Below are 27,118 nucleotides of genomic sequence, written 5' to 3' on the forward strand. Positions count from 1 at the left end.
AATCGTGAGGAGTTATTGAAATGTTTCTGTCTTTCAAGGATATTTGTTCAATTATGTTAACTGTCTGAATGCTGCCGTGTCTTCATATCGACCGGGCTGACCTCCCTCTGTCTCCTGCTACTGAAATATAAGCTTGACATTTAATTAAAACGACATTTAATGACCAGGAGTCCCCAGAGATGTCAGTCAGAGCCTTACACACAGCTAACAGGATGATCTTGGTAAGATTTGTTTTTCTATGTCTCTTATAATGTGTGCTGTCAACGATTTAAAGAAACAACTATGCAATCTGTCTCCTCATTACATATAACTGATTTTGCACATTGACTTGCAGCAAACCGCGGTTGAATTGGTTTGATATTGGATAATCATATTATGAATTCAACACCCATAAAACTTGTGATACATACCACGGATTTGGTCAAACCACTTGTGATGTGTTCATGGTCATCTAGACTATATATCACAAAACAGTAATTATTAAAAAATCATATATATGGGCATATATATGGGCTGATTTAAAAATCATATATATGGGCTGATTTAAAAATCATATATATGGGCTGATTTAATGTGGTTTAATGAATTCAACACCCATAAAACTTGTGATACATAACACCGATTTTGGTCATATTGCTTGTGATGTGTTCATGGTCATCTAGACTATATATCACAAGAAAGTAATTATTATAAGATCATATTATGGGCTGATTTAATGAGGTTTAATGAATTCAACACCCATAAAACTTGTGATACATAACACCGATTGTTTTCATTAAACCTCATTAAATCAGCCCATAATATGATTTTATAATAATTACTGTTTTGTGATATAAGGTCTAGATGACCATGAACACATCACAAGTGGTTTGACCAAAATCAGTGGTATGTATCACAAGTTTTATGGGTGTTGAATAATATCCAATATCCAATATCAAACCAATTCAACCGCGGTTTGCAGCTAGAATGCACTTCCCATCTTACTACTGTATTCACACATCCTTGTAGTGTTACTGTGATTGTCTTTTTCTGTGTGTAGTAAACATGACTGAAATGATCATGATAATAATCCATATGTGTTATCTCCCACAGGGGAGGTGTTTATTAAGAGCAGGGCATCAGTGCTCCAAATGTTCATTCGGCCGTCGTGTAAAGAGACATTACAGCTTTCTTCCAGGTAGTTTTTTTTCTCTTTCATTTAATTGAACCAGTAAAATACATAAGTTGTTTTATTGAATGTAGATCCGCTGAGATAGTATTAGCTTTGACTAAATAAACTTCTCTATTATATAGTTATATAATGTCTTATGAGATGATGAAACGCGATAATATTAGAAGTACAAACTACTTTCCAAACCACAAACCCAAAATGTTGGGATTCTGTGTAAAATGAAAATAAAAGCAGAATGCAATGGATTTCAAATTGTATAAGCCCAAATGTGTTTTATGTGCAGTGAATCACAGACTATTTATCATATGTTGAAAGTGAGGCATTTATGTAATTTTTAACATATGATATGTATTCTCTGTTCTTTTGAGAATAAGATGAATGAAATTGGAAAGTCATTGTCATCTGTTTTTATTTACGTTTTAAACATTTTTGCAACATTCTTATAATTGCAGTTTTAGCTCTTATTACTGAAGAACATAGTTTATGTGTGGATTTTAAACTTTACAACTCATGCCAATTTTTTTTTGTTTAACAGCTGATCTCAAGAACTATTTTGAAATTTCCAGTTTGATCTTTTACTTCTTTTTGACATATTTTATTCACCTTAAAGCCATTCTTTGTCCCAGTACCACTTCTGACCACACGGGGCATAAAGACAAAACAGTCTGACAAAAAGAGCAGTAAAAAGAGCAGTAAAAAGAGTAATAAAGAGCGGGACGGTCCAGGATGTCTTGAAATACCACTTTATTCCACTATAGGTGTGCTTCCTTTTGCCTCTTTTGACAGCTGCTGACACATGAATATATTTGTGAAATGCCACCCCCATGTGGACAGGAATGGTATTGCTACACAAAGTTGCTGTAGGACCAATTAGGATGGATCGACTTTAGTAATAATTAAATTTTTAGTTTATAATGATGCTGGACAATTGGATTCTGTCATTCTATTTCTCCTTTTGTGCTCGTTGCAACAGATGATGTCAAGTCACTGCGGGCTGTGGTCAACCCAGATATCGCTAAGTAAGTTTTTGCAGCCAGATTATGAAAGCACCGAAGATTAATGTGTGTTTTAAGGTCCGCTTTAACGTGCAGCCTGTATCTGCAGGATCCGAAACATCGGCATTATGGCACACATAGATGCAGGAAAGACGACCACCACGGAGAGGATGCTTTTCTACTCCGGTTACACGAGGGCACTCGGAGGTGTGTGCGACAACACCCACAACACATGACGTCAAGCTTTTACTGATGTTAATTGCTTCGTTTGTGCCACTTCTGATGTCAGATGTAGATGATGGGGATACGGTCACAGACTTTATGGCTCAAGAGAGGGAGCGAGGCATCACCATTCAGTCAGCAGCCGTCACGTTTGACTGGAAGAGTCATCGCATAAACCTCATCGACACGCCAGGTAAAAATATTCAGTGAAAGTGTTACATCTCCCAAAGGAAATGAGAGGAAGCATGTTGTGAGATGTTTGTGCGACTGCAGGACATGTTGACTTCACTCTGGAGGTGGAGCGGGCGCTTCGTGTCCTTGACGGGGCCGTTGCTGTGTTTGATGCGTCAGCTGGAGTCGAGGTTGGCAAACACCTCCTACACAGCAACTTTTATTTAATTATATATTTAATTTAATTATATATATATATGTGTGTATATATATATATATATATATATATATATATATATATATATATATATATATATATATATATATATATATATATACAGTATAGGGCTGGGCGATATATCGAGATTTTAATATATATCGATATATTTTCAAACGCGATATGGTACGAGACAATATCGTTTATATCGATTTAAAAAAAAATATATATATATATATTTTTTTTTTTTATTTTTTATTTTGATATAGCTTATTTGGTGACAAATTGACTTGAATGTTTTATTTGAGATTTGCACAAATGTTTTGTTATTTGCACAACTGTCAACCTCAGTGGAAAAGTCTGCCTGTTACTGTCTACATTGTATTAATTGCACAGTGTATTTTAATTTAATTGTTATGCAGGAAAGGGATATTTGTTTTATTTTATTCAAGAAGCATTTTTATTCTCTATATGCAGGCAGTATATTTTTATTTCATTTGTTTTATACATTTTGATATTGTGCAGACCTCTGTTAATAAAGGTACCTGTGTGACATTTGGCACGAGGCATTGTATTAAAACTGACTGTTTTTTTAAGGGTTTGCCTCAGAAAAAAATTAAGCTAACAGAGATGCTATGCTATAATGCTTTGGGGGAAACCCCAATTATGGCACAGAAAAAATATCGAGATATATATCGAGTATCGCCATTCAGCTAGAAAATATCGAGATATGACTTTTGGTCCATATCGCCCAGCCCTAATACAGTATATATATATATTTATATATAAACTGATGTGATTTGTTGCTTGTTTTGTGTTTTAAAACTCTTGACAGGCTCAGACTCTGACTGTGTGGAGGCAGGCTGAGAAGCACCACGTCCCGTGTGTTTGTTTCCTCAACAAGATGGACAAACCTGCAGCAGAGTGGGTGACCGAACCTCTCATATTCTACAATGAAGCTAAACGTCTGTTTTTCTTCCCCTCCACACAACTGAACTGCTTTTTTTTTTTTTTTCTTACAGCTTGGATTTATCAATTAAGAGCATCAGACAGAAACTGAAAGCCAATCCAGTCCTCCTGCAGGTAGGCATTTATAAAAAAAACAGACATCACAAGAAAGACCTTACTTCTTCCTAGTGAGGTCCAATAAAGCATGTTTTTCCTTCGCCATAATGGTTTCCAAATTAAATACAAGTATACAACCACTTAGCTTAAAGTGTAGACTCCTCTGTTTAATTTAAAAGTTGTTGGGCACCAAAATTATGTGAATTGAAGCAGTTTTAATTGAGAACGAAACATGTGTTTACAGCAAATTTGTAATTATTGTTAATACTGGAGGGGAATCAACATATGTCAGAATAAACTTCTTTTAATCCTCCGACAAGACTCAACGTCATTCCACTAAAGTGATAGTGAGGGATAGGGCCCCTGCAGACTAACTGAGGTAATTTTAAAGGAGCCGTGTGTAAGAAATGGCCAAAACTGGTACTGCAGTCACTTTCAAAATACTGTTGAGCGGGGTGTGAGCTGATTTAGCGGAGCTCTTTAATGCAGAAACAGAGGATGAGACTTCGATGGGTTTGATTAATGTAAAAACTGAAATAAAGTAGCCTACAATCAAACAAAGTTTTGCTCCTGCTCTATTTTTAAATACGCACACTCGTGTGCTTGTGTGTGTGTTCTGCGGCGCGCGCGTGTGTGTGTAGACGGCTCCTTTAGGTTCGGTGCGCCGTGTGTTTGTTTTAAATACAGAAATTACACAAAACTGAGGGTGCACCTTTCCACACGGCGCCCGTATGGTCGCGAAAATACGGTTTATATATATGAAATGTCAGATAGGTAATTTTTTGACGACACCACATGAATCTTACCTGTCCAGGAGAAAATCAGCAACGTTGGCGTCTGTCTTCAAATTATTCTCCGCTTTCAGCCGTCTCCATCTATCAAAAGCATCTCCTATACAAATCCTTGTTTTATTTCGGACCTTGTCACGACGTAACTCGGATTCATAACGAGGTCTTTTAGGTTTTGGAAAGCTAGACATTTTTTCATCCAACACGTTCGTAGCGGCTGCTGCGATAATTAGAGCCGAGCTGGCAACCTGGATGCCGAAACACTACTGACTTGGTGATTGGGAGATAGGTGGAGGGTGGAGCTTCAGAAACAATACTGACTTGGTGATTGGGAGATAGGTGGAGGGTGGAGCTTCAGAAACAATACTGACTTGGTGATTGGGAGATAGGTGGAGGGTGGAGCTTCAGGCAAAAACAAAAAATGACAACATAAACATCAGTTGAGGGCTGCAACTCCTCTTTTTAAACTGGAATATCCTGGCTTGAGTGCTGTTGTCAGTGACATAAGTATTTGAAATGAACATGATTTTTAAATGTCTGTTGACATATCGGGGTCATTTTATGATTCGTTTTATTATTGCTCTTACATACAGCTCCTTTAACTTATTTCTGTCCATGAGTTGCCACTGTGTTATATATATATGAACAAGTCGACTAACAATGGTGTAGAAACTCTTGTCAATAGATGCTTTAGATGCATATCTAGGCCTTTTATTTGTCTTTATGCTTTTGTGGTTCTTCGTCTTTTTAGTTTTATTCTCCTCAGCAAGTCAAACACAGGTCATCCAGCCGAGATTGGGGAACTGATCTCGGCGCCTGCAGGAAATTCACTTTCTCTGCTTTCAGGTTATATTTTGCGTCGTCTCTGCTGTGAAGCTCAGTTCAACCAGCTGCGCTGGATTTGGCTGAACTGAGGTGAAAGTAAACTCCGTCCAGTCGAAGCACCTGTATTCTGTCACGTCAGCGTTTTACACGCTGTAAATCCTCAGCCTTTCCTCCGATGTACTCATAAGTACTTGTTCTATTGTATCTGGTCCTGATACGCACTTCAGCGAGGAGCAGAAACAACAAAAATGGTTTCACTTTTCAGATTCTGGATCTGACAGCATGTCGTTGCAGTCGTATGACGTATCATCTCTTTTGAAATTAAAAATAAAGACAAGTTTTTTCTTTTAGTTTTGCAGGCCACATTACCCATAATGCCAAGCAAAAGACCAAGGGCCTGATTTACTAAGATCCTAAATAAAGAGTACTAAATTGCGTGTGCACTGAAAAGTTTGCACGTGCTGTTGTTGTGTGTTTTGCGGGTGATCAACTAAGATTGCGTGCGCAATTGATAACAGGTGCAAACCGCAGTATTTAAATGAGGTGTTGCGTGCCTTACGGTTTGCGCCATGGAGAGTCTGGATGGAAAGCAGGATAGTCGCAAGCGCAAAATGAAATTTGATGAGTTGGAGTTAGAGATATTAGTGGAAGAGGCAAATAAACACATTCATGAACTACAGCAAAGAAATTTAAACATTACCAAAAGAAACGCAATATGGGAGAAAATCTGCGATAGAATAAATGCAGTTGGTAAGACAAAAAGAACGGCAGATGAGGTTAAAAGAAGGTGGCAAGATATAAGGCGAAGAACTAAAGAAAAAGTGGCCTTTAATAAAACTTGTGCAACCATTTTTAAAATAGCATGCAGCAGAATAAAGACTCTCTCTCTGCGTATTCTTGGATCATTGCGTGTGGTAAATTAACCTATTTGCATTTTCCCCTCCCAGTATTTAGCGCTTTCTGGCGGGTACGCCCCATATTGATTATTCATCAGGGCAAAAGTACTAAATGAACAGCGTGTGCTATTTTGCTCATTTGAGAGGCGCAGTCCTCTTTGCACGCTGTTAGTAGATCAGCTTGCACATTGGTTTGCGCGTGATGTCAAGTTTGCACACGTTTTTACGCACGCAAACCTTTAGTAAATCAGGCCCCAAGTGTGTTGCAGTGTTCGTTATCTTGTTTTGTTGCCCTGAAAAACAGAACATGTGGATGTTACCAATGTAAAATTGGCAACTTATCTTATCTTGAAATCATAAAATGAGACAGTTAATCAGATTTTGCTCTGAAGTCAAAAGCAGCTTTTATACGACTTTTACAAAAGCATCTCCAAACAGAGTTGAGTGTTGAAGAAGCAACTCTGCTTTCTTTTTTTTTTTACTCTGGAGAATATTTGTATATATACAATATAATATAGTAAAAGTAAACTTAATGACAGTGTGTACACTCATTTGCCAAAAAATAAATCTTGTACAATAGATTGAAAATAGATTATTCATTATGACATTAATTTACCGTAGCGTTGTAGGTTATTTATTTCCATCCAGAGATGCATTATTTCATTTTTAACAAGTATATTAAGTCAGACTACTGTATAAAGTCTTCAACACATCCCAAATATTTACATTAGAGAGCTGGTCTAGATTAACGTGTGAAAATGATGCATTTGAAGCTAAAAACCAGGAGCCGAGCCAGAGATCTGGGAGGTGTTCTGGACTCAGACCTGAACTTTAACAGCCATATTAAGACAATGGTGAAGTCAGCCTGTTATCACCTAAAGAACATCTGGAGGATTAAAGGACTGATGTCTCATCAGGACTTGGGAAAATGTGTCCATGCTCTTATCTTCAGTAGACTGGACTACTGTAACGCTGTTCTCACAGGTCTCCCTAAAACATCCATGAAACGGCTACAGTTAGTGCAGAACTCTCTTGGTCTTAGTGAGGACTCGAGCAGCAGCGTTCGTCACATTCAGGTCATCTGAATCTGAAAAACGCTGCTGCTCGAGTCCTCACTAAGACCGAGAGAGATGACCATACAACTCCAGTTCTTAGATCTTTACACTGGCTTCATGTCCGTCAGAGAATAGATGTTAAAATCCTGCTGTTGGTTTATTCATCTCTGAATGGTCTGGAGCCAAAAAACATCTCTGAATTTTATGTTCATTTTTGTTTGATATAGACTAGAGCAGGGGTCGGCAACCCGCGGCTCTAGAGCCGCATGCGGCTCTTTAGTGCCACCCTAGTGGCTCCTGGAGCTTTTTTTTTCTTGTTTCTTTTTTTGTTCTTTTTTCTTTTTGTTCTTTTTTTCCTTTTTTTCTCTTTTTTTTCTTCTTTTTTTCTTTTTTCCTTTGTTTCTTCTTTTCTTCTTCCTTTTTCCTTTCCTTTTTAATCTCAACATTTCGACTTTTTTCTAAACATTTCAACTTTTTTCTCGAGATTGTGCTTCAACAATCATCTCGACCTTTCGACTTTTTTCTCGACATTTCGACTTTTTTCTCAAGATTGTACTTCAACATTAATCTCGACATTTTGACTTTTTTCTCGAAATTTTGACTTTTTTCTCGAAATACATAATGAAAAAAAAAATCTCCCCCAGTTCTAACTAATATAGAAACATGCAGCATGTGTTACCTTCATTCTAAGGCTGATACGAGACTTTTCATTTTTTGCGGCTCCAGACATATTTGTTTTTGGTGTTTTTGGTCCAACATGGCTCTTTCAACATTTTGGGTTGCCGACCCCTGGACTAGAGCAATTTTTAGCCCTCCTGAAATGATGTCAAATGTTTTCTGTCGAGGTTCTTTAAAGAACGTCAAGCTGCTCGGATGCTTCTATTGTTTGCTTGGTTAAATCTAGGTAACCATATATATTTGTATTATTTATTGGGCCAGTTGGTGCATTTTAATAGTTTCTTATCTCCCTAAATCCTGCTGCATAGATTCCCGTGGGCAGCGGGAAGAGCTTCACAGGTGTGGTCGACCTGTTGACTAAACAGAAGCTCACATGGAAGCAGAGATCCGCAGGAGACGACGGACGAGTGTTTGAGATCGAAGCCCTCGACCGGTGTGACGAGCCAGAGCTCCTGCAGGTGGTCAGCGACGCCCGGGCAGCTCTAATCGAACAGGTACAGGTCCTAACATTCACAAACCCGAGGAACGGTGAGTTTTAAACAATGAGATGTTCAAACTTCTGCTCTGATCACAGGTCGCTGATCTGGACGATGAGTTCGCTGAAGTGCTGCTAACCGGTTTTAGTGATAATTTTGATGCCGTCCCGTTCATCAAAGTGAGTTTTCTGTCTCTTAAAACTTTGACATAAACCCGTTCAAGCTGCCCGGCTGCTTGTTAACAGTAATAAATGTGTTCAGCTGCAAGCAGCCGTGCGGCGAGTGACTCTGGCTCGTAAAGGCGTCCCGGTGCTCTGCGGGAGCTCGCTGAGGAACAGAGGCGTCCAGCCTCTTCTAGATGCCATCACCGCATACCTGCCCGCCCCAGATGAACGTCACCACGACCTGGTGTAAGTCAACTTCTTCACCTCCTATTAACCTGGACAGAACTGTTTTTACATTGAGTTAACCCCTGGATCCTACCGGGTGTGGAAGCCCCCAGTCAGGCTGCACCATGGTCAGAGGTGTCAAGTAACGAAGTACGAATACTTCGTTACCTTACTTAAGTAGAAATTTTGGTTATCTATACTTCACTGGAGTAATTATTTTTCAAACGACTTTTTACTTTTACTCCTTACATTTTCACGCAATTATCTGTACTTTTTACTCCTTACATTTTTAAAACAGCCTTGTTACTCTATTTCATTTCAGCCTTTAAAAAAAAACTATCCAGTTAAATTGCTCCATCCAGATAGAGTGAATTTGGTTGTGGTTGTTTCAGATGTTCTTGTCCAGTTTTGTTCTTACATCCGCTCCCTCAGATTCCTGCTTTTTCTGTATCTTTTCTGCCGAGGATCTAAGCGGCTGAGTCGGCTGTATTTGACGTCATCACACACCGATTGGTCGGGGGGGCGGGGCCGTCAGACGTTTGAATCAGGTTGTGGACATCAGCGAAAGAGCGACTCTGACGGCGGCTTCCTGTTCATTTTATTCGACAGGCAATGGCAGTTCAAAAGTCTGTTTCATGATCCAACTAAGCCGAGATGAGATGAGTAGAGCTGAGTAGGTACTAGTGGAAAAGTGCCATAAGACAGGGCCGGTTCTAGAAAATGATGACTAGGGGTGCATTTCAGATCAGAGGGGGTGCACATGCCTGGCACGTTATTCAACACTAAATTATGCATTTTCCCATAATTTCAAGCGGAATAATAATAGCAAAACAAGAATATTTGAAGTGTATTTCAAGTGCATTTTTGCAGCAATATCGCTGCAGAACAAAGAAAATGCTACATTTAGTCTGGGCTACCTCACCCATCGACAATCTAGCAACAGAAAATAAAACATAGTAACAAAAATAAATTTAACCATAAATATACAAGACTGTCTCAGAAAATTAGAATATTGTGATAAAGTCCTTTATTTTCTGTAATGCAAAAATGTCATACATTCTGGATTCATTACAAATCAACTGAAATATTGCAAGCCTTTTATTATTTTAATATTGCTGATCATGGCTTACAGCTTAAGAAAACTCAAATATCCTATCTCAAAAAATTAGAATATTCTGGGAATCTTAATCTTAAACTGTAAGCCATAATAAGCAATATTAAAATAATAAAAGGCTTGCAATATTTCAGTTGATTTGTAATGAATCCAGAATGTATGACTTTTTTTTTTTAATTGCATTACAGAAAAATAAAGGACTTTATCACAATATTGTAATTTTCTGAGACAGTCCTGTAAACTTGCTTGCGTCGTTGTGCTTGAACCACTTCCGAATATCCATCGTTACTTTGTGTTAACGGTGCAGCAGAGAGCAGCGTCTTGCTGGTGCAGGAAACTGCTGGACGCAGATGAGTGACGTACACTGGCTGGTTTATGGTTCCGCGTGGCACCAACGCAGAGCTTATGGCGTAGGATACGCGGTGACACGAACGTACGGTGCGCGTCGCTGCGTATCCTACGCCGCAGGCTACGCCGTCGATTTAACACGGAACCATAAATAAGGCTGACGCGCGCGCGCATTTGTTTTCTTTTGGTCTTTTCAACTGAGCATGCAAACACATAAACTGAGGGTGCAATGCATGCTTATGCACCCTCGTAGACCCGGGCCTGCCATAAGACTTGGCAGAAGTTGCAGCCCAGTTTAGAAGCATCCCAGAAGTGATGGTCAAACCTGGTCCACTGAAGATATGCCAGTCTGTTCTTGTGTTCAGCCACAGCTAACCGTCACCACTTTACACACACAGCATAAGGAAGTCAGCCACAGCAAGGGAATCTAGTAGAATCCAGTAGATCCAGTATTAAAAATAAAATGCAACGAGCCGGACTCTGACGGCATCCGGATTACGTTAAACCTGTTAAGGCTGTGCATCGACGATTCAGATGGTATCAAAAGATATTTCAAACTGATGTGAGTGTATAAGAGAAGAAAAGACAGGACATGGCAGGAAATTGGTATTTAAAATGTCTTGATAACTGTACTATTACACCCAGTGTGACTCTTGTCATATACTGGGATTCACAGCCAGCTAAACTCTCCATGACACTATGACCTCCAAGGAACAGGCAAAGTTGTGGTCGGACAGGTTTAATGTCACAAATTGTGAAACTGAAACAGAAAGTACAGAAAAATACAAATGAATGGCCGATACAAAACGATGTCAGTTAATAACGGACATGGCGGATCTAGTATTCATAGATCTACGGCAGAGCAGCGTCCGCGAACGGATCCGACCGTTATAATAACACATAACTAAATAAAAGTGTCAAACAGAACAAAAAGTGTCAAACAGAACAGTTTACACTTGCACTCTAATAATTACAAATGTACTCACTTATATTGCCACTTCCAGGATTAAAACGATCAGTTGGAGAAAAGTGAGCATCTGAACGCTGTCTTCAATTCAATTCAATTTTATTTATATAGCGTCTAATACAACAGAGTTGTCTCTAGACGCTTTACAGAGACCCATACCCAGAACATGACCCCCGAGCAGTTATTACATAAACAATGGCAGGTAAAAACTCCCCTAGTGGGAGAAAAACCTTAAGCCAAACAGTGGCAAGGAAAAACTCCCCTTTAGGAGGGAAGAAACCTTGAGCAGGACCAGGCTCATCAGGGGGGACCCTCCTGCCGAGGGCCAGACTGGTGGGTCAGGGACGGCAACAGCACAGCAGGCAGGTGGAAGCAGCAACGGGATGACCGGGGGTGGGGACCGCAGGCCAGCACACAGCTCCCGAAGCTCCGGCCCAATCAGCAAGTCCCAGGTTGGGGTGCAGGGTCAGGAAAAGACTTGTGCTCCGTAATGCAAGCTACAAGCCACCCACGGCCACCTGCAGGACAAAAGAGAGAAAAGGGAGGAGAAGGGGGGGCCAGCAACGGGATGACCAGGGGTGGGGACCGCAGGCCAGCACGCAGCTCCCGAAGCTCCGGCCCAATCATCAAGTCCCAGGTTGGGGTGCAGGGTCGGGGAAAGGTTGAGAAGGGGCAGGGCCAGGGAGAGGAGTCTTGAGGGACGAACTGTCTGTGCGTTTCTCTTATTGTGGAGGAGAAGAAGAAAACACTTCCGGTTACCTCACTTCACGTAACTTAACGGACTCTGGGAAAATCCCGAAACAGATAAATAAGCAAACTATGCCCTCTACAGGCCTGAAAATGCTACTGCAAATGCAAGTTATAACAGTTCCAATACAATAACCCTGTGATTCTCATGTGATCCAAAAACTGTTCTCACAAATCCATCTGAGCAGGTAGTTCTCGGAAGTGTTTGACTTCTGTAGTGGTTTCCATATCGTGCGGCCCAGGGGTTTGATCACTGCTTATGTCGTTCCCTCTTTGCATTGTGTTAACACACCTGAATGCTCCAGATCAATAGACGCCTAAATATCTGCTTTTAAAAAGCTTTTCACACGTACTGATTATCAGTTTATCAAGTGCTGATAACCAGCAGCACCTGCCTGCAGCATACCCTTAGCAGTAAGGGGGTACTTGGTATTGCTCACATGATTCTTTTTCTTTTTTCTTTTTCAGTTTTGGCAAAAGTTATGTTTCTTCTGAGGTTGTATTACTCTGACTCATTATAGCCCGATGATTATTTTACATATGTAGTGCAACATTTTAGTCCAAATGAAGGTTTTGTTAATGGTTAATAATCCTGCAGGCGCTGGTACAAAGACGACTTGTGTGCACTGGCCTTCAAGGTCGTCCATGACAAGCAGCGGGGCCCTCTGGTTTTCCTGAGGATCTACTCCGGTACCCTGAAACCTCAGTCAGCCATCCACAACATCAACAGGAACAGCATGTAGGTGGTTATCGAGGTCTGATTTGAACCTCACGGTCGCTGTGGCGTTGAACTGTTCACGGTCGTAACACAGACTGTGTTTTACAGTGAGAGGATGAGCCGGCTGCTGGTGCCGTTTGCTGATCAGTATGTAGAAATCCCCTCCATGACGGCAGGAAACATCGCACTAACTGTGGGACTGAAGCAGGTGGAGCACAACACATCATTGATTAACTTTATGCGTTTTCCTTTTAATATCTTTTTATTTCAAAATAATTTTCACAATTCACATTTTCACATGCATGATTTCTATTATACCCACATTCCTACCCTCCCCATAATTACCCTAGGGAAAAAAAAAAACATACATTAAGGGAGAACAAAATTAAATAAATATTAAAAAAATATATATATATAATGGCAGCAACAGCGATATCAAACTATATATATATACCCATATATACAAACAAACATACATACCTATAAGGCACAAGTTCGAAAAAAAAAATAAAGATACTCATTGGTCCCCTTTGGAAAAATTATCCAGTTTTGAGAATAATGGGAACCAAAATTCTTGAAAAATATGAGCACGGTTGTATTTTTCTAAAGTTAATTTTTCCAATGGTAAAAAAACTGAAATTTGATCCAAAAAAAACTTGAAAGTTGGAGGGGAATCATCTTTCCAAAGTAAAAGTATGCATTTCTTAGCAAAGTATGTGATCATAATTAATATCCTGCTTTTTTTCCGAACTAACTGAAGATCCAGTGTGTCATTTAATAAATACAAATTGGAGCTTAAATCAAAATTAATTTCTAATACTGATTGTGTGAAGGAATGAATTGATTTCCAGAAACTTATTAAAAGATCACATTCCCAAAACATATGTACAAATGTTCCATCGATTTTTTTGCATCTTGGACATGTATGTAGAAATCCCCTCCATGACGGCAGGAAACATCCCACTCACTGTGGGACTGAAGCAGGTGGACAACAACACATCATATGATTAACTTTATGCGTTTTCCAAACAAACAAACCCCCCCAGCCAAATCTTGTTTTCTGCTTTTACATCAGACGGTCACAGGGGACACCATCGTTTCCTCCAAAGCTTCGGCAGCAGCTGCAGCTCGCCGAGCCCGGAATGAAGCTGGGAAAGATAAGAAACATGGAGAACATGCCAGCATCATCCTCTCCGGGGTGGAAGTCCCTGATCCCGTCTTCTTCTGCACCATAGAACCGCCCACCATGTCCAAGCAGGCGGGTCAGTCATCGTAGTGGCCCAAGTATTACGGTTTCAGCGTTTTAGTGCTCACTCATTTACGTTTGACTTCCTCCACAGATCTCGACAACGCGCTGACTTGCCTCCAGAGAGAAGACCCGAGTCTCAAAGTCAGAGTGGACCCTGATTCTGGTCAGGTAGTTGGTCAAAGCTCACTCAGTGAGAATGGGGGCATTGATGCCGCTGTTGTTGTGAGGTTTCTGTGATGCTCGGCTGTTTTGTTGAAACTGCAGATCGATGTTATTGATCTGAGCCTGCTACTGCTTGGCGCTGGTATTTGGCTTCTCTCGACGGAGCCCTTTTCCCTCTTTTCCCTCTTACCAGGAAACTTTTCCTCCATACCACAAGCCACTCACGCTCCACGTTTGTTGCTTTCTCTGGCTGACAAAATAACCACGGCAACAGATGGTGGAACCGTCCTAGGGCTGGGCGATATATCGAGATTTTAATATATATCGATATATTTTCAAACACGATATGGTACGAGACAATATCGTTTATATCGATTTAAAAAAAAATATATATATATATTTTTTTTTTTTTTACATTTTTTTTTTTTATGATTTTGATATAGCTTATTTTGTGACAAATTGACTTGAATGTTTTATTTGAGATTTGCACAAATGTTTTGTTATTTGCACAACCGTCAACCTCAGTGGAAAAGTCTGCCTGTTACTGTCTACATTGTATTAATTGCACAGTGTATTTTAATTTAATTGTTATGCAGGAAAGGGATATTTATTTTATTCAAGAAGCATTTTTATTCTATATATGCAGGCAGTTTATTTTTATTTCATTTGTTTTATACATTTTGATATTGTGCAGACCTCTGTTAATAACGGTACCTGTGTGACATTTGGCACGAGGCTTTGTATTAAAACTGACTGTTTTTTTAAGGGTTTGCCTCAGAAAAAAATGAAGCTAACAGAGATGCTATGCTTTAATGCTTTGGGGGAAACCCCAATTAAGGCACAGAAAAAATATCGAGATATATATCGAGTATCGCCATTCAGCTAGAAAATATCGAGATATGACTTTTGGTCCATGTCGCCCAGCCCTAAACCGTCCTCTAAAAACCTGACGTCAACTTCTCGTTCTCCAGAACTCGTAGAAAGATCCTTCCTGCCCACAGCCATACCGATCAATCATGACTCTTTTTAGGGAACTTTTAGATAGTAAAAGTTACATCACTTAGTTTCCCATTAAGGATTTATAATTTGTTACTGAATTAAATCAAAGTTTTTCACTGTCATCCTCAGACCGTCCTGTGTGGGATGGGAGAACTGCACATCGAGGTTATCCAAGATCGAATCAAGAGAGAGTACGGCATCGAGACTCACCTCGGACCCCTGCAGGTCGCCTACAGGGAGACCATTCTCAGCGAAGCCTCAGCTACAGGTATTTCAGTTCAGGGATGTTTCTTTTTCATCAGCTTGTAAAGTAAGCTTCACGTTGCAAATGTCTGCTTCCACATGAACTTGTTCATGTAGACACTCTGGACCGGACGGTAGGAGAGAGGAGGCATGTGGTTACGGTGCAGCTGGCTGTCAGTCCCGTGGACATCGCTTCATGTGAAGTAATGTTCAGTGAAAACCCGGAGAAGCAGCTGTCACAGGAAACAAGAGAGGCTGTAGAGAACGGCGTGAACAGCTCATTTATGCAAGGTAAAGATAACTTAACTCATGTCTTATTACTTCAAGGGAGAAAAAACTATACATGTATATATGTACTGGAGTTGTTATCTGACCCTCAAAGTCAACTGATGCTTTGTTTTTTGTTGTTTGTGTGTGTTAAGAGTTTGCAATCAGGAAAACAGTCTTGAGATTAAGATCTCTTTTATATGTGGGAGCAAAGTTCACGCTGTATAAAGATCAGACTGACTTTTGAGCTTTTCTAAGACGAGAGGGCGGAGATGTTTGTTTGAGTTGGAGACGTTTCCATTCCTGGCTTCCCAGCTCACTGAAATAATGAGCCAATAACTTTACCAAACAGATTCTGTCACATGACTGATGGAATATTGATGTCAAAGGCTCCTCTGATCTTTTCCAGTGTTATACTTGAAGTAAATAATGTGAAAGGTCATCAACCAATGCACTGTTAAAATGTATTATGTTTAGTCTCACGTACTTGTGTCATTCTAAAAAGACCAGGGATTGGCAGTGATAATTATTAAAATGTATTTGATGAGAATCATGGTGCCACTGAAATCACAAGATTTGTATGAAAGTCAGTTGAAAGTTACAGTAAAAATGTAATAAACTGAAGGTAATGTCGCAATGTGGGACAGAACTGCTCCTTCCAAAAAAATAAAACTGAAGACAGGTTATCTGAATGCCTTCTGCGTCCTTCAGGTCCGCTGCTGGGTTACCCCGTACAGGGCGTATCTACACTGATCCACAGCGTTACCATGGAACCTGGGACGTCACCTGCCATGGTGTCTGCCTGTGCATCGCGCTGCATGCAGAAGGTAAAACTTTATTTTTTTAAACGGGACCTATTATGGCATCTAATACCAATTTTAAACAGGCCTTGAATGTCTTAAAAACAAGCTTTTGATTGTTTTTGCTAAATAAATTAAAATTTAGCCTCTGAGCCATGTCTTCATCTTCCCATTCTGTAACTTCCTTATCTCCTTACCTACGAAAAAATGTCGGAAGCTCCGGCCGGCGGAGTTAGTTGTGGGCGTTGGTTTCACGCATCGGAGGACAACCGATGTAAATCGCTCCCGTCGTTGCGTAACGACGGGCGCAGACTGTAATTCTAAAGATGGGTAAAGACAAATTTGAATGCAGCTCCTACAGACCAATCTCTATTCTGAATTTAGACTATAAGCTGTTTGCTTCAATAATTGCAATAAGATTGGAAAACATAATTCCAGATTTAATAGATGAAGATCAAACAGGATTTCTTAAAAATAGACAGACACATGATAATACAAGACGGGCCTTACACCTAGTGGACCATATGTGTAAAAACAAGGATACATCTATTGCTCTGAGCCTTGACGCTGAAAAGGCATTTGATTCTGTCAGCTGGAAATACTTATACTTAACGCTGCAACGATTTGGTTTTAACAGTTCAGTAATCCTAATTTTTAAAAAACTGTACAAATTTTCCATACGACTCCAAAAAGAACTGGGAGAAAATCGGTGGGCAAAATGGTGTATTTATTTAGCCGATGAGACAGGCACCTCATAAATTTTCTGTGTGACATTACACTGTGAAGTTGTTAAAGTTGACTTGAGTTACTAATCATACCATGACCTCACATGTTTGTTTTGTAATATGTTTTTAATGTAAAAAAAAAAATCATAAATAAAAAGTAAAAAAAAAAAAAAAAAAAAAACTGTACAAATTACCCACTGCAAGAATAAAAATAAATGGCAGTTTATCTAACCATGTGCCACTTGGAAGAGGCTGCAGACAGGGATGCCCTCTAAGTCCAGCCCTATTCGCTCTATTCATTGAGCCACTCGCGCAGGCAATCAGAGAAGATCAATCAATCCAAGGAATTTGGATTCAAGGCACTGAATACAAAACTTGCCTCTTTGCAGATTACATACTGGTCACTCTCTCACAGCCAGATATGAGCCTTCCCAAATTAATGTCCTGTATGAAAACCTTAGGTCATATATCTGGGTATAAACTAAATACACACAAAACGCAGATCCTCTCCTACAATTACAGATCTGCACCCGCAAATCTACACCCTTTATAACTTCAAATGGGATAATGACACCATTAAATATCTGGGAATTAAAATTCCAAAGGAGTTATCCACTATTAATGTTACAAATTACCTGAAAATGACTAAAGATATTAAACAGATTTACAATGGACAATGTTCGAACCTGGCCAATAAAGCTGATTCTGATTCTTCTGATTAAACAGATGGACCTTGTTACGATTAGACCTGCATAACAGGATAGACATCATTAAGATGAACATCCCGTTTACTTTTTCTCTTCCAATCGATACTCATAGAAATACCACTTAAACAATTTATTGAGTGGAAAAGAATGTTCTCTGTTTTCATATGGAGAGGCCTAAAACCCAGGGTTAGATATAACACTTTGCAACTAACTAAAGAAGAAGGGGGACTGTCTTTACAAAACATGGAGAACTACTACAAAGCGGCACAATTGAGATATCTGATTTATTGGTGTGATCCAAATTACAGCGCTAAATGGAAGGACCTAGACTTGTCCCAACTGGACATCCCCCTCCAGACATTGCTTGAGACAGAACTCAATACCTACAACAAAAAGGAAAATTAAACTGCTGGACAAAAACGCCCATAAACATATGGTTTGGGGAATGTTGGAAACTTAAATTGGAAAAACAAATCAAACTATTAAGATGGGTGACACATGATAAAGACTTTAAACCTGCTCAGATGGATGGGAGATACAAACACTGGTCCCTTCAAGGAATTACTACATACTGCCTCATCTCTGTTAAAGGAGTATTAGACAGTTTCCAAAAACTAAACGATACATATAATTTAGAAAAACATGACTTCTACAGGTTCCTTCAGGTTAGAGCCCATTATAACAGTAATATAAAAACAACACAGATCTAATAAATATTTTGATCAACTCGTATAAATCCAAGTCCATCAGAAAAATGATTGCTAGACTATACGCATGTTTACAATCTCAAAATGGGAACTCCACACTTTATATTAAACATAAATGGGAGAAGGAAGCTAAAATAAAAATATCAGACGAGAATTTGTCAAACATTTGTAAAACCCAATTGAGCACCTTGAGTTCGGGTCTATGGAGGGAATTTGCGTGGAAAAATATGGTAAGATTTTTCATCACTCCAAAAATGAAACAACCACAGAAAGATCAGCCAGGAAGTGGACAATGCTGGAGGGAGTGTGGAAAACCCCAGGCAGATCATTTCCACATCTTCTGGGACTGCCCAAAGATCCAGCCATACTGGGGGGATATAATAAATATAACCAACTCAATATTGGGTTTACAGATCACACAGGATTTCAAAATAATATATCTTGGGAATATCCCTGCCACACTTGACCCAAGTGACAAATACCTGTTTAAAATAATGTTTAAAATAAAAGCTCTAACAAGGAGGTGGCTAACTAAAGAGCCCCTGACAAAAGAGGAATGGACAGGAATTATTATGAAGTATATATTATGGAAAAAATAACCTTCTCCTTGAACCTCAATATGGGTAAATTTAATACTTACTGGGGGAAGTGGTCGTCTTATTTTGATGGGTGAAGAAGAGGTTGTAGAGGTGTGTGTATATCTTTGTGAGAATGTGAGGCAGATGTTTATGAAGATAGACAGTTGCACAGGTTCTTCACATCTCTGTGTCGGTATATATGTTTGTGTAATTGATGGCCTGGGATTTATGTTTGGGACTTTTGATGGAGGTGAACTTCAAATGTTGCCACGTGGCTTTTCCTTTGCTGTTGATTTCAGAGTGGCTCACCGACCTGACCTGTTGGTACAATCTGTGCACTTTTGTTATTTTTATTTTATTTTGCTTTGCTTTTAATTTTATGTCATTGTTACATTTTAGTTGTAATGTCAAAAATATAAAAATCTTTAAAAATAAAGTAAAAAAAATAAATAAAAAAATACTAGATTTGGATTTATTGACCTTGTATCCTGAGAATTTCCCAAAATATTCTATTAACGTAACTAGTGGTACAGATTCCAGGTTGGACAAATAAATAATATCATAGGTGAAACTTTAAAAATTGACATTTTGGGGGTAAAATAGCTGATACAAATTCTGCTAATCCTAGACCTTAAGGTTGTTTTAACTACAAAAAGCCCCTTTAACGACTGGTGCGGGACAACTGTTATTTGTGGATTCGTTGAGCTAAAGGTTGCATCTTGGGTTGCAGGTCATGAGGCTGGCAGGGGGGCGGGTCCTGGAGCCAATGATGTCACTGGAGGTCACTGTCGGAGAGGAGCAGCTCGGCTCCGTGCTGGGGGACTTGGCCCAAAGACGGGGGACGGTCAGAGACATTCAGGGTCGTCATGACAACAAGGTGCTGCTGGCAACCGTGCCCCTGGCTGAGATGATGGTGAGGCAATGCCCATCATACTAAAAAAGAAAAATCTATCTTCTGTTTAACTTGATACCCTGACAATGACTGATTTCAAATGTGTTCACCCATCGAAAGGGCTACTCCACCGTACTGCGCACCGTGACGTCCGGCAACGCCACGTTCTCACTGGAGCTGGATGCCTACGAGGCCATGAACCCGCAGGACCAGAACAGCCTGCTTAAAAGACTGGGTGGTGTGCAGAACCCCTGGAAGACAGACGTCATGTTTCCAGGACTATGGACAAACCATCAAACCACTGCTGAGCAGTTGGAAAAAATGTCATTTATAGCGGGAAAGAAATCTGTGTGGGATGCAAAATAAACTTGTATCAATGCATTTTTTTGTTTTTTCAAAATCAGTTGGAAAAAATTTCAACATTTTATTGATCATAAATTATACAATATTCATTAGAAATGATTGTTAAATAATTCTGTTATGTAAAGTTTCCAAAAAAAAGAAAGGTAACTCGGCACAACGACAGGTCTATAAAGCAGTTTGATTCCTCTGTTAAAAATTCCAGCGTGGAGTTGATCATGTATCGAGTTGTTTCCCTGTTTCTCTCCCGGACCAGCCTTTCAGCGCTCGTCAGATGCCTTTGTATTCACGAGGACAGAAGCTGGAAAACAGCGGCTCGGCTGGGATCCCACGCCTTACAAAAACAAAAGAAAAACACACCTCATTACAGTGTGTTTTTTCTAATCGGGAGCACCGCTCCAGAGTTCAAATCAACCCTAGCTCTGTTATTGGCTGGTTAAGCGTGTAAAACAACAAATTGAAACAATCTTGGGTTAACGGTTTTCAGTAAAATAACATGTTTTGTTTTAACAGGAGTCGCCAGATGCAAAAGCCGAGTTCCCGACCTCTACTTCTGACAGTTGCCTAGTTTGACATTGTCCCAGATATTTATGCATGCATGCATACATGTCACTATCTAATGTTTGACCTAGGGTTGTTGTAACTCAAGAACGTTCCTTTAAATTATGGTAATAATACATAGCTCAGTACTTACTCTACCATACGACAGCGGTGCGCAGACAGTCTGTTATAGGCATCGTTGATGTTGGTCACATTTCTGGCGCTCCACAGCCGCTCCGCTACAGCGCTGGCACGAGGCCTGCAAAAACAAAACAAACAAAATCAAGATACATCCTTATTCAAAATACTTCTATTAGCTGGGAGGGAATTCATGAAAATCGTGCACTTGGTGACAAGTTTTTGATATTTGGCATGGTGTTAGTTATGGACATAAGGTTTTCAAAAACCACCGCAAACAAATTGGGATGTCCCCCTAGTGGCCGGTTTGCAGAAAATTCAAAATGAATCAATAAGCGAGGCAATAGAGGCATGCATTGTAGGTTTTAGTGAGTTTAAATATGCACAGCTGATGTTTTTTGTGTGTTATTTTAATAGAATCCTATTCTTTCACTGTGACTTAGTTCATGTTCATCTTAAGCCTGAATGAAGGCCACTGTTCTCACCAAATGAGATTGACACTACAGCGATAGTGACCTGTCCAATAAACAGAAAATTGCATTCCTTGGGGGGGAAAATAGGGGTTTAGAGCCTTATACAATATTTTTATGTGACTTAATTCCTGGAAATAGAGTTTTTTGGGCAAAAAATGACCTTGAAAAATTTAATTTGACCTTCAACATGACCTTGAAATAGGAAATGTATCTCAGAATTGAGTTCCTAGCACCAAAAAAGTTGAGAAAGTGACAAAATACAACAATCTAGGACTAAGAGAAGATGAGATATAACCTTTTGCCTTTTCGGCAGGTGACATTTTGAATTTTCTGCAAACCGGCCACTAGGGGGCCGTCCTAATTTGTTTGCGGTGGTTTTTGAAAACCTTACGTCCATAACTAACACCATGCCAAATATCAAAAACTTGTCACCAAGTGCACGATTTTCATGATTGTTGACATATTCCCTCCCAGCTATATATACTCTGAGAACGCGGAATCCCAGGAGCCCTACCAGAGTCTGGGTGTCAGGTTGGTGGCGTCCACATACTCCCCCCACATACAAGCCTCTCCACCAATCACAAGCTTGTACTGTTCCTCAGTTCCTGTTTCAAAATGTCACATAAAAACACAAAAGGTTAGGAAAAATTGGTCTTGGGTTCATCAAGTGTAACAAGATAAACAATTGTTTAAATTTTATTCCCTGTAATTAGAAAAACTTATTTCCCACATTAATTCAACAGGCTAACACAAACACACTGGCACAGGAGTGACGGAACAATAAAACCGGATTCTGATTAGAAATATTAACACCCCTGGAGTTCAGCTGCACGTGTGCAGAACATCCTTTAAAAATGCAAATGAACCATCGTGTCAATATGTCCCACATTATTGAACAAAAGAAAAAGTTTGAATATCAAGAAAAAAAAAAGTCAGAACATAATTCTTTCTATGTACATTAGATTGATACACACACAGCTCATACACACACAGTTATACACACACACAACTTACATAGGATAGGTAGATATAAAAAAAAAAAAATCTGAATAAAATATTGACAGGAATATTTGGTAAAAAAAAAAAAATGGGAAAAAAAAAATCGTGGATAAAAAAAAAAAAAATAAAGTACAACATTCCCATAGAGCTCCACTTTGATTAGTTGGGATCAACATCGCTGGGGATTCAATATTGACACATACCTGGTTCATTTGCATTTCATAATAATAAAAAGAAAAACCTGTCCCTGTGCTGGACTACCATTTTGTCCGAGGTCTACCGCATCTTTCAAATAAAAGATATTTTCAATTTTGTGCCAACTCTTATTTTGACCAGGACTGTGTGAACGAATTAAAAACATAACAACAAACTAACAATGAGTAATGAAAGGCATAATCAAGTCAAAATATGGAGACCATCATGCGAACACAAACCCTTAAAATCCTGTGGGTCAGCCTTGTAAATGCCCTGCCAGTCCTGGCCATAGGAGATGCGGTTCAGGTACCAGGGAGTGGACAGCATGGTCTGGTACCCTGCTGATGTTATGTCTGCCATCTCCTTCTGGTATGCCTGCAGATTTCCCTTCCAGACATGGATAACCGTGTCTGGTTTCAGCTACATGGCACACATACATGGAGGCATCAGGAGTAGGAAGATGATTTCAATAAACAACAGAAAACGCGCAGGGGCTGATGGGTGTACGTTCCAGTCACACCTGAAGTGTCTTTAGTCTGTTTAAAAACAAACTCAAGCTTTCTTTCTCGCTCGGGGTGGTTGTTTTCACGCAAAATGTAAAAAACACCAGAGACAAAAACTCCAAAAAGAAGAAACTGCTGCGTTCCTCCTGGGAATAAAGCATGCCAAACCAAAACAGGACTAAAATATAATTCAATTATTTCATTGTGAAAGGAAATATCTTCCAATGCCCACTCCAAGTATATCCATATGTCATTTTCAAGCTCTATTACTTGACAAGGCAGGTTAATCAACAAAGAATGACCAAGACAAGTACTTAGTTGGCGATGTCAGAAGACAGGACCCTCAACCATCTAGTCCCCAGCAGAGGATCTTCTACCCATGTCCCCTTGTTAAGTTACGAGCGATGTGATGCCCGAAGTGGATCTTCGGGTCTTGGAGCAGGAGATTGATGGGGAGGTCAGAGCGATATCTTCAGTAACGCAGACTCTATTGGTCTGTTCTGATCATGGGAAAGATGAGCCAAAAGCAAAGGTCTCTGTTTAGTCTTCATTACACGTCGAGGTGGTGACTGAAAGAATGAGATTGTGAATACAAGGGGCTAAAAATGAGTGCCCTCCACAGGGTGGAGATGGATATGGTGAAAAAAACTGCCTATATAAACAATTCCAGTCTGGTTACCACCCCTGACAACCTTCTCATGGCAGGAGAGTCTGGTTTACTCACTATTCTCGTCCTCTGATATAATTTCTCACTTTATTCTCATCAATAGGTTGTCTCCCACTGGCAACCTTTTGACATCTCTCAGGCTGCACTCGGTTTATCCAACCGAAGTCTTTCAGATCCCACCCTTCCCCTGTTACAGCAGGTGTTCCTTGGGGACAAATGAGTGCATCTTCTCTTCGGCTACCTTCCTCCTCTTGGCCATATTTTCCTGCAGATTCAATATCCATTTCCACTGCTTGGTGGATTACACCCAGTTTTACCTTTCCAGCAAATCAACCCCCCCCCCCCCCAACCCACCGACTTCCACCTCCGACTTCCTCACCACCTGCTTATCCGAAATAAAATCCTGGTTAAAACCTCAAACTAAACCATCCTCCTCACTGTACCCTCTGCCCACTTCAGCATGAACACACAATGTCACAACTGTGCAGTTTTTAAGTGTAAGCCTGTTGAAAAAGAAGAAGGGAAAGAAAAAAAAAACAAAAAAAAACCCCCAAAATTAAATCCCCCTCCGAGTTAATGGATTCAGGATAAGAGTGAAAAAAAACTACAAACAAAAAACAACCAACCGTTGAAGTTGAGCGGTTCAACCTTGTAGTACTTCTGCCAGTCCTGTCCGTAGCTAATATAATCTAGGTACCATGGGGCAGAGAGGACAGTGGTGTATCCGGCTGTTGTCACCTTGTTCATCTCTGCAGCGCTCCCACCGGACATCCACACGTGCACTACCGTGTCTGGTTTCAGCTGCAATCGTTACAAGCCAAGCTTCTGTCTTTAGTTTAGAGACTACAGTTGAATTGGTTTCAACTAGGGTTGCAAAAGGGGTGGAAAATTTCCGGTAAATTTCCGGAAACTTTCCGGAAACTTTCCATGGGAAGTTTAGCTGGGGAATTTTGGAAATATTCCAAATCGGATGGGAATTATTGGGAATTTATGGGAATTAACTGGAAATTGGGGGTAATTTAAACAAACTGTATCATATCCAAACATTAGCACCTAACTTACCAGCTAGCTAGCTACTGTGTTAATACATTCTTATTTAATATTTGCAAGTTAAACATTAATACCATTATAGATCAAATATATTTACCCCATAATATTATCAAAACTTACTTGACTTTATATAGTCCATGGGCTCAAATGTGTGGCTTCAATAGTCTTGTGCTTTGAGCTCAAATGTGTGGCCTCCAGGCTTCAAGAAATCACCTGTGCATGTGATGGAGGAATGCACAGTGCATGTAGGGGGCGTGGCCTCAATAGCCCTGCAGTAAGCAATGTGCTGTGTGCATGTGATTGAGGAGTGTACTTGCATTAAATCTGGTTGTTTTAGCCAAGACTATGCTACAATATATTTCCCCCAACTATATTTAAGTTCCCTGTTAAGGGCCAACCTTCAATTCTGTAAATTTCTTATTTATTCCTGTTAATTCCCATATATTCCCGTTAATTCCCATGGAAAGTTTCCAACTTTGAAAATTCCCGGAATTTTGCAACCCTAGTTTCAACTAAAGGAACCGACAGAGTTATGAAGTTACCATAAGCAGCCACTTGAGAAAAGAGCTAGAAATGTTTGATCACTGACAATCTTTGTTGTTGTTTTTTATTTTAATAAATCTAAATTATATTCAAGTAAGACAATAAATATGAGCTTTAAGAACCTAATGACGCAATAAATCTGACTATCAGTAGCCCTATCCAGATGATCAGAACTTTACTTGAGATAGCTGAGGGGGGTTATCTTGTAGCATGTGGTCGACTTAAAGCTTTTGAAGCGTGTTTTACTAAACTCCAGTTCAGCCTTTTTGTTCAAGACAGTTAAGTCCATCAGTGCTGAGGGTTTTTCTTTATGGTCAAATTGCATAGCTGAAAGTCCCATCATACACCACTACTGATTTGGCTAATGGTTAAATTTTACTGCCATCTCTCTGACTGAGTGGTTTTGTTTTGGTAGCCCATTTCTTCTTCTGCTTGCATTGAAGGCTCTTTTTATATTTGTTGGAACCAGCAAATGCAAAATCAAGACTCTGGAATCACCCCAAGTCGTTTTACCAGCTTAACTGAAGAAGACGTGATAAAGGAGCAGCTTGGATGTTTCCCAGTTATAACGTTTTTTGGTCAATTGTACAATTAATCTCGAGCCAGTTCTATAAATTCAAAAAAACGTAACTTCTAAACTATTTTCCTCGAATTTAGATGTTTATATTCCGAGAGCAAAGCTTAAAGCCCACATTCATAACCTTCTTGAACATACTGCTTTTAAAAACAACTAAAATTTGCCAGTGTTGTAATTCTATACAATTAGAAACAGATTCAACTGTATATAAATTACAAAAAGAAAAAAAGCCCTACAAGCACCTCTAATTTCATTTGTTTTCCTTTAACAGAAAATTACGTTTTACTATGATCAAATAGCACTTGTTTACATTTTTATTTAAGATTTTTTAATTAAAAACAAATAAACTAACAAGATTCAATTATGGCTCTTTCTTATTAAAGAAGAAGCTACATCAAAGAAACTGGAAATACTTACACACAGGAAAATTGGTACTGAGAATACCTAAAACAATGCCAGCACGTGAGCGTCCTACCTTGACTTCATTATCAAAGACCTCCTGCCAGACGATGTAGCCCTTCTTGGTTGTGGTGACAATATCTAGGAGTCTATTAGGACCAAATAGGTTAAAATAATAACAATAACAACAATAATAAGGTAATAATAAACTAATTATAATCTCACTTCCATAAAAGTATGAATAAACACACCTTTGGATGTAGATGGATTCCAGTTTTTTGTAGTCCTGTCCGAAGCCTTGGTCGGCCATGAACTTCTGGATGTCTGGGTTGGACTTCCTGTGGGACCGAACCAGCAGTTAACATCCGTCTCAACGCCCAGGTTGAGCTGAAGTTTTTTTTTTTTTTTTTTTTTATTTGCACAGTGATAACACAATAATTATTTTTTTTTAATCATACAAGGACAAATAATTTGTGCAGGAGAGGAAAAGAAGGCCGAAGGGC

At 39.5% G+C, this 27,118-nt stretch overlaps 2 protein-coding genes across 3 annotated transcripts in view; one reads left to right on the forward strand and one right to left on the reverse strand.

The window, feature by feature from the left end:
- gfm2 (GTP dependent ribosome recycling factor mitochondrial 2) lies at nucleotides 1–20,569 on the forward strand. Its single transcript, XM_061733813.1, has 20 exons — nucleotides 1–221; nucleotides 1,093–1,177; nucleotides 2,145–2,190; nucleotides 2,276–2,373; nucleotides 2,456–2,581; nucleotides 2,662–2,750; nucleotides 3,612–3,700; nucleotides 3,799–3,859; nucleotides 8,392–8,577; nucleotides 8,658–8,738; nucleotides 8,821–8,969; nucleotides 12,723–12,863; nucleotides 12,951–13,050; nucleotides 13,918–14,104; nucleotides 14,183–14,259; nucleotides 15,382–15,520; nucleotides 15,613–15,786; nucleotides 16,474–16,589; nucleotides 20,010–20,192; nucleotides 20,292–20,569. Exons 1-20 carry the CDS (start codon nucleotides 180–182, stop codon nucleotides 20,535–20,537), a joined length of 2,415 nt encoding a protein of 804 aa, XP_061589797.1. The 5' UTR covers nucleotides 1–179; the 3' UTR covers nucleotides 20,538–20,569.
- hexb (hexosaminidase B (beta polypeptide)) overlaps nucleotides 20,539–27,118 on the reverse strand; it is a 12,339-nt gene continuing 5,759 nt past the window's right edge. Inside the window, exons 9-14 of one of the 2 annotated variants that reach the window (XM_061733814.1) lie at nucleotides 26,867–26,953; nucleotides 26,692–26,764; nucleotides 23,116–23,296; nucleotides 22,197–22,287; nucleotides 21,226–21,330; nucleotides 20,539–20,865 (exon numbers count right to left, since the gene is read on the reverse strand). In XM_061733814.1, the coding sequence (XP_061589798.1) occupies nucleotides 20,802–20,865; nucleotides 21,226–21,330; nucleotides 22,197–22,287; nucleotides 23,116–23,296; nucleotides 26,692–26,764; nucleotides 26,867–26,953 (601 nt within the window). In that variant the 3' untranslated portion in view covers nucleotides 20,539–20,801. Of the gene's footprint in view, nucleotides 20,866–21,225; nucleotides 21,331–22,196; nucleotides 22,288–23,115; nucleotides 23,297–24,672; nucleotides 24,848–26,691; nucleotides 26,765–26,866; nucleotides 26,954–27,118 lie in introns of both variants that reach the window. The other variant, XM_061733815.1, reaches the window with a different exon arrangement.

Source organism: Cololabis saira, chromosome 11, assembly GCF_033807715.1.
Source record: "Cololabis saira isolate AMF1-May2022 chromosome 11, fColSai1.1, whole genome shotgun sequence".
NCBI classification, from domain to species: domain Eukaryota; kingdom Metazoa; phylum Chordata; class Actinopteri; order Beloniformes; family Belonidae; genus Cololabis; species Cololabis saira.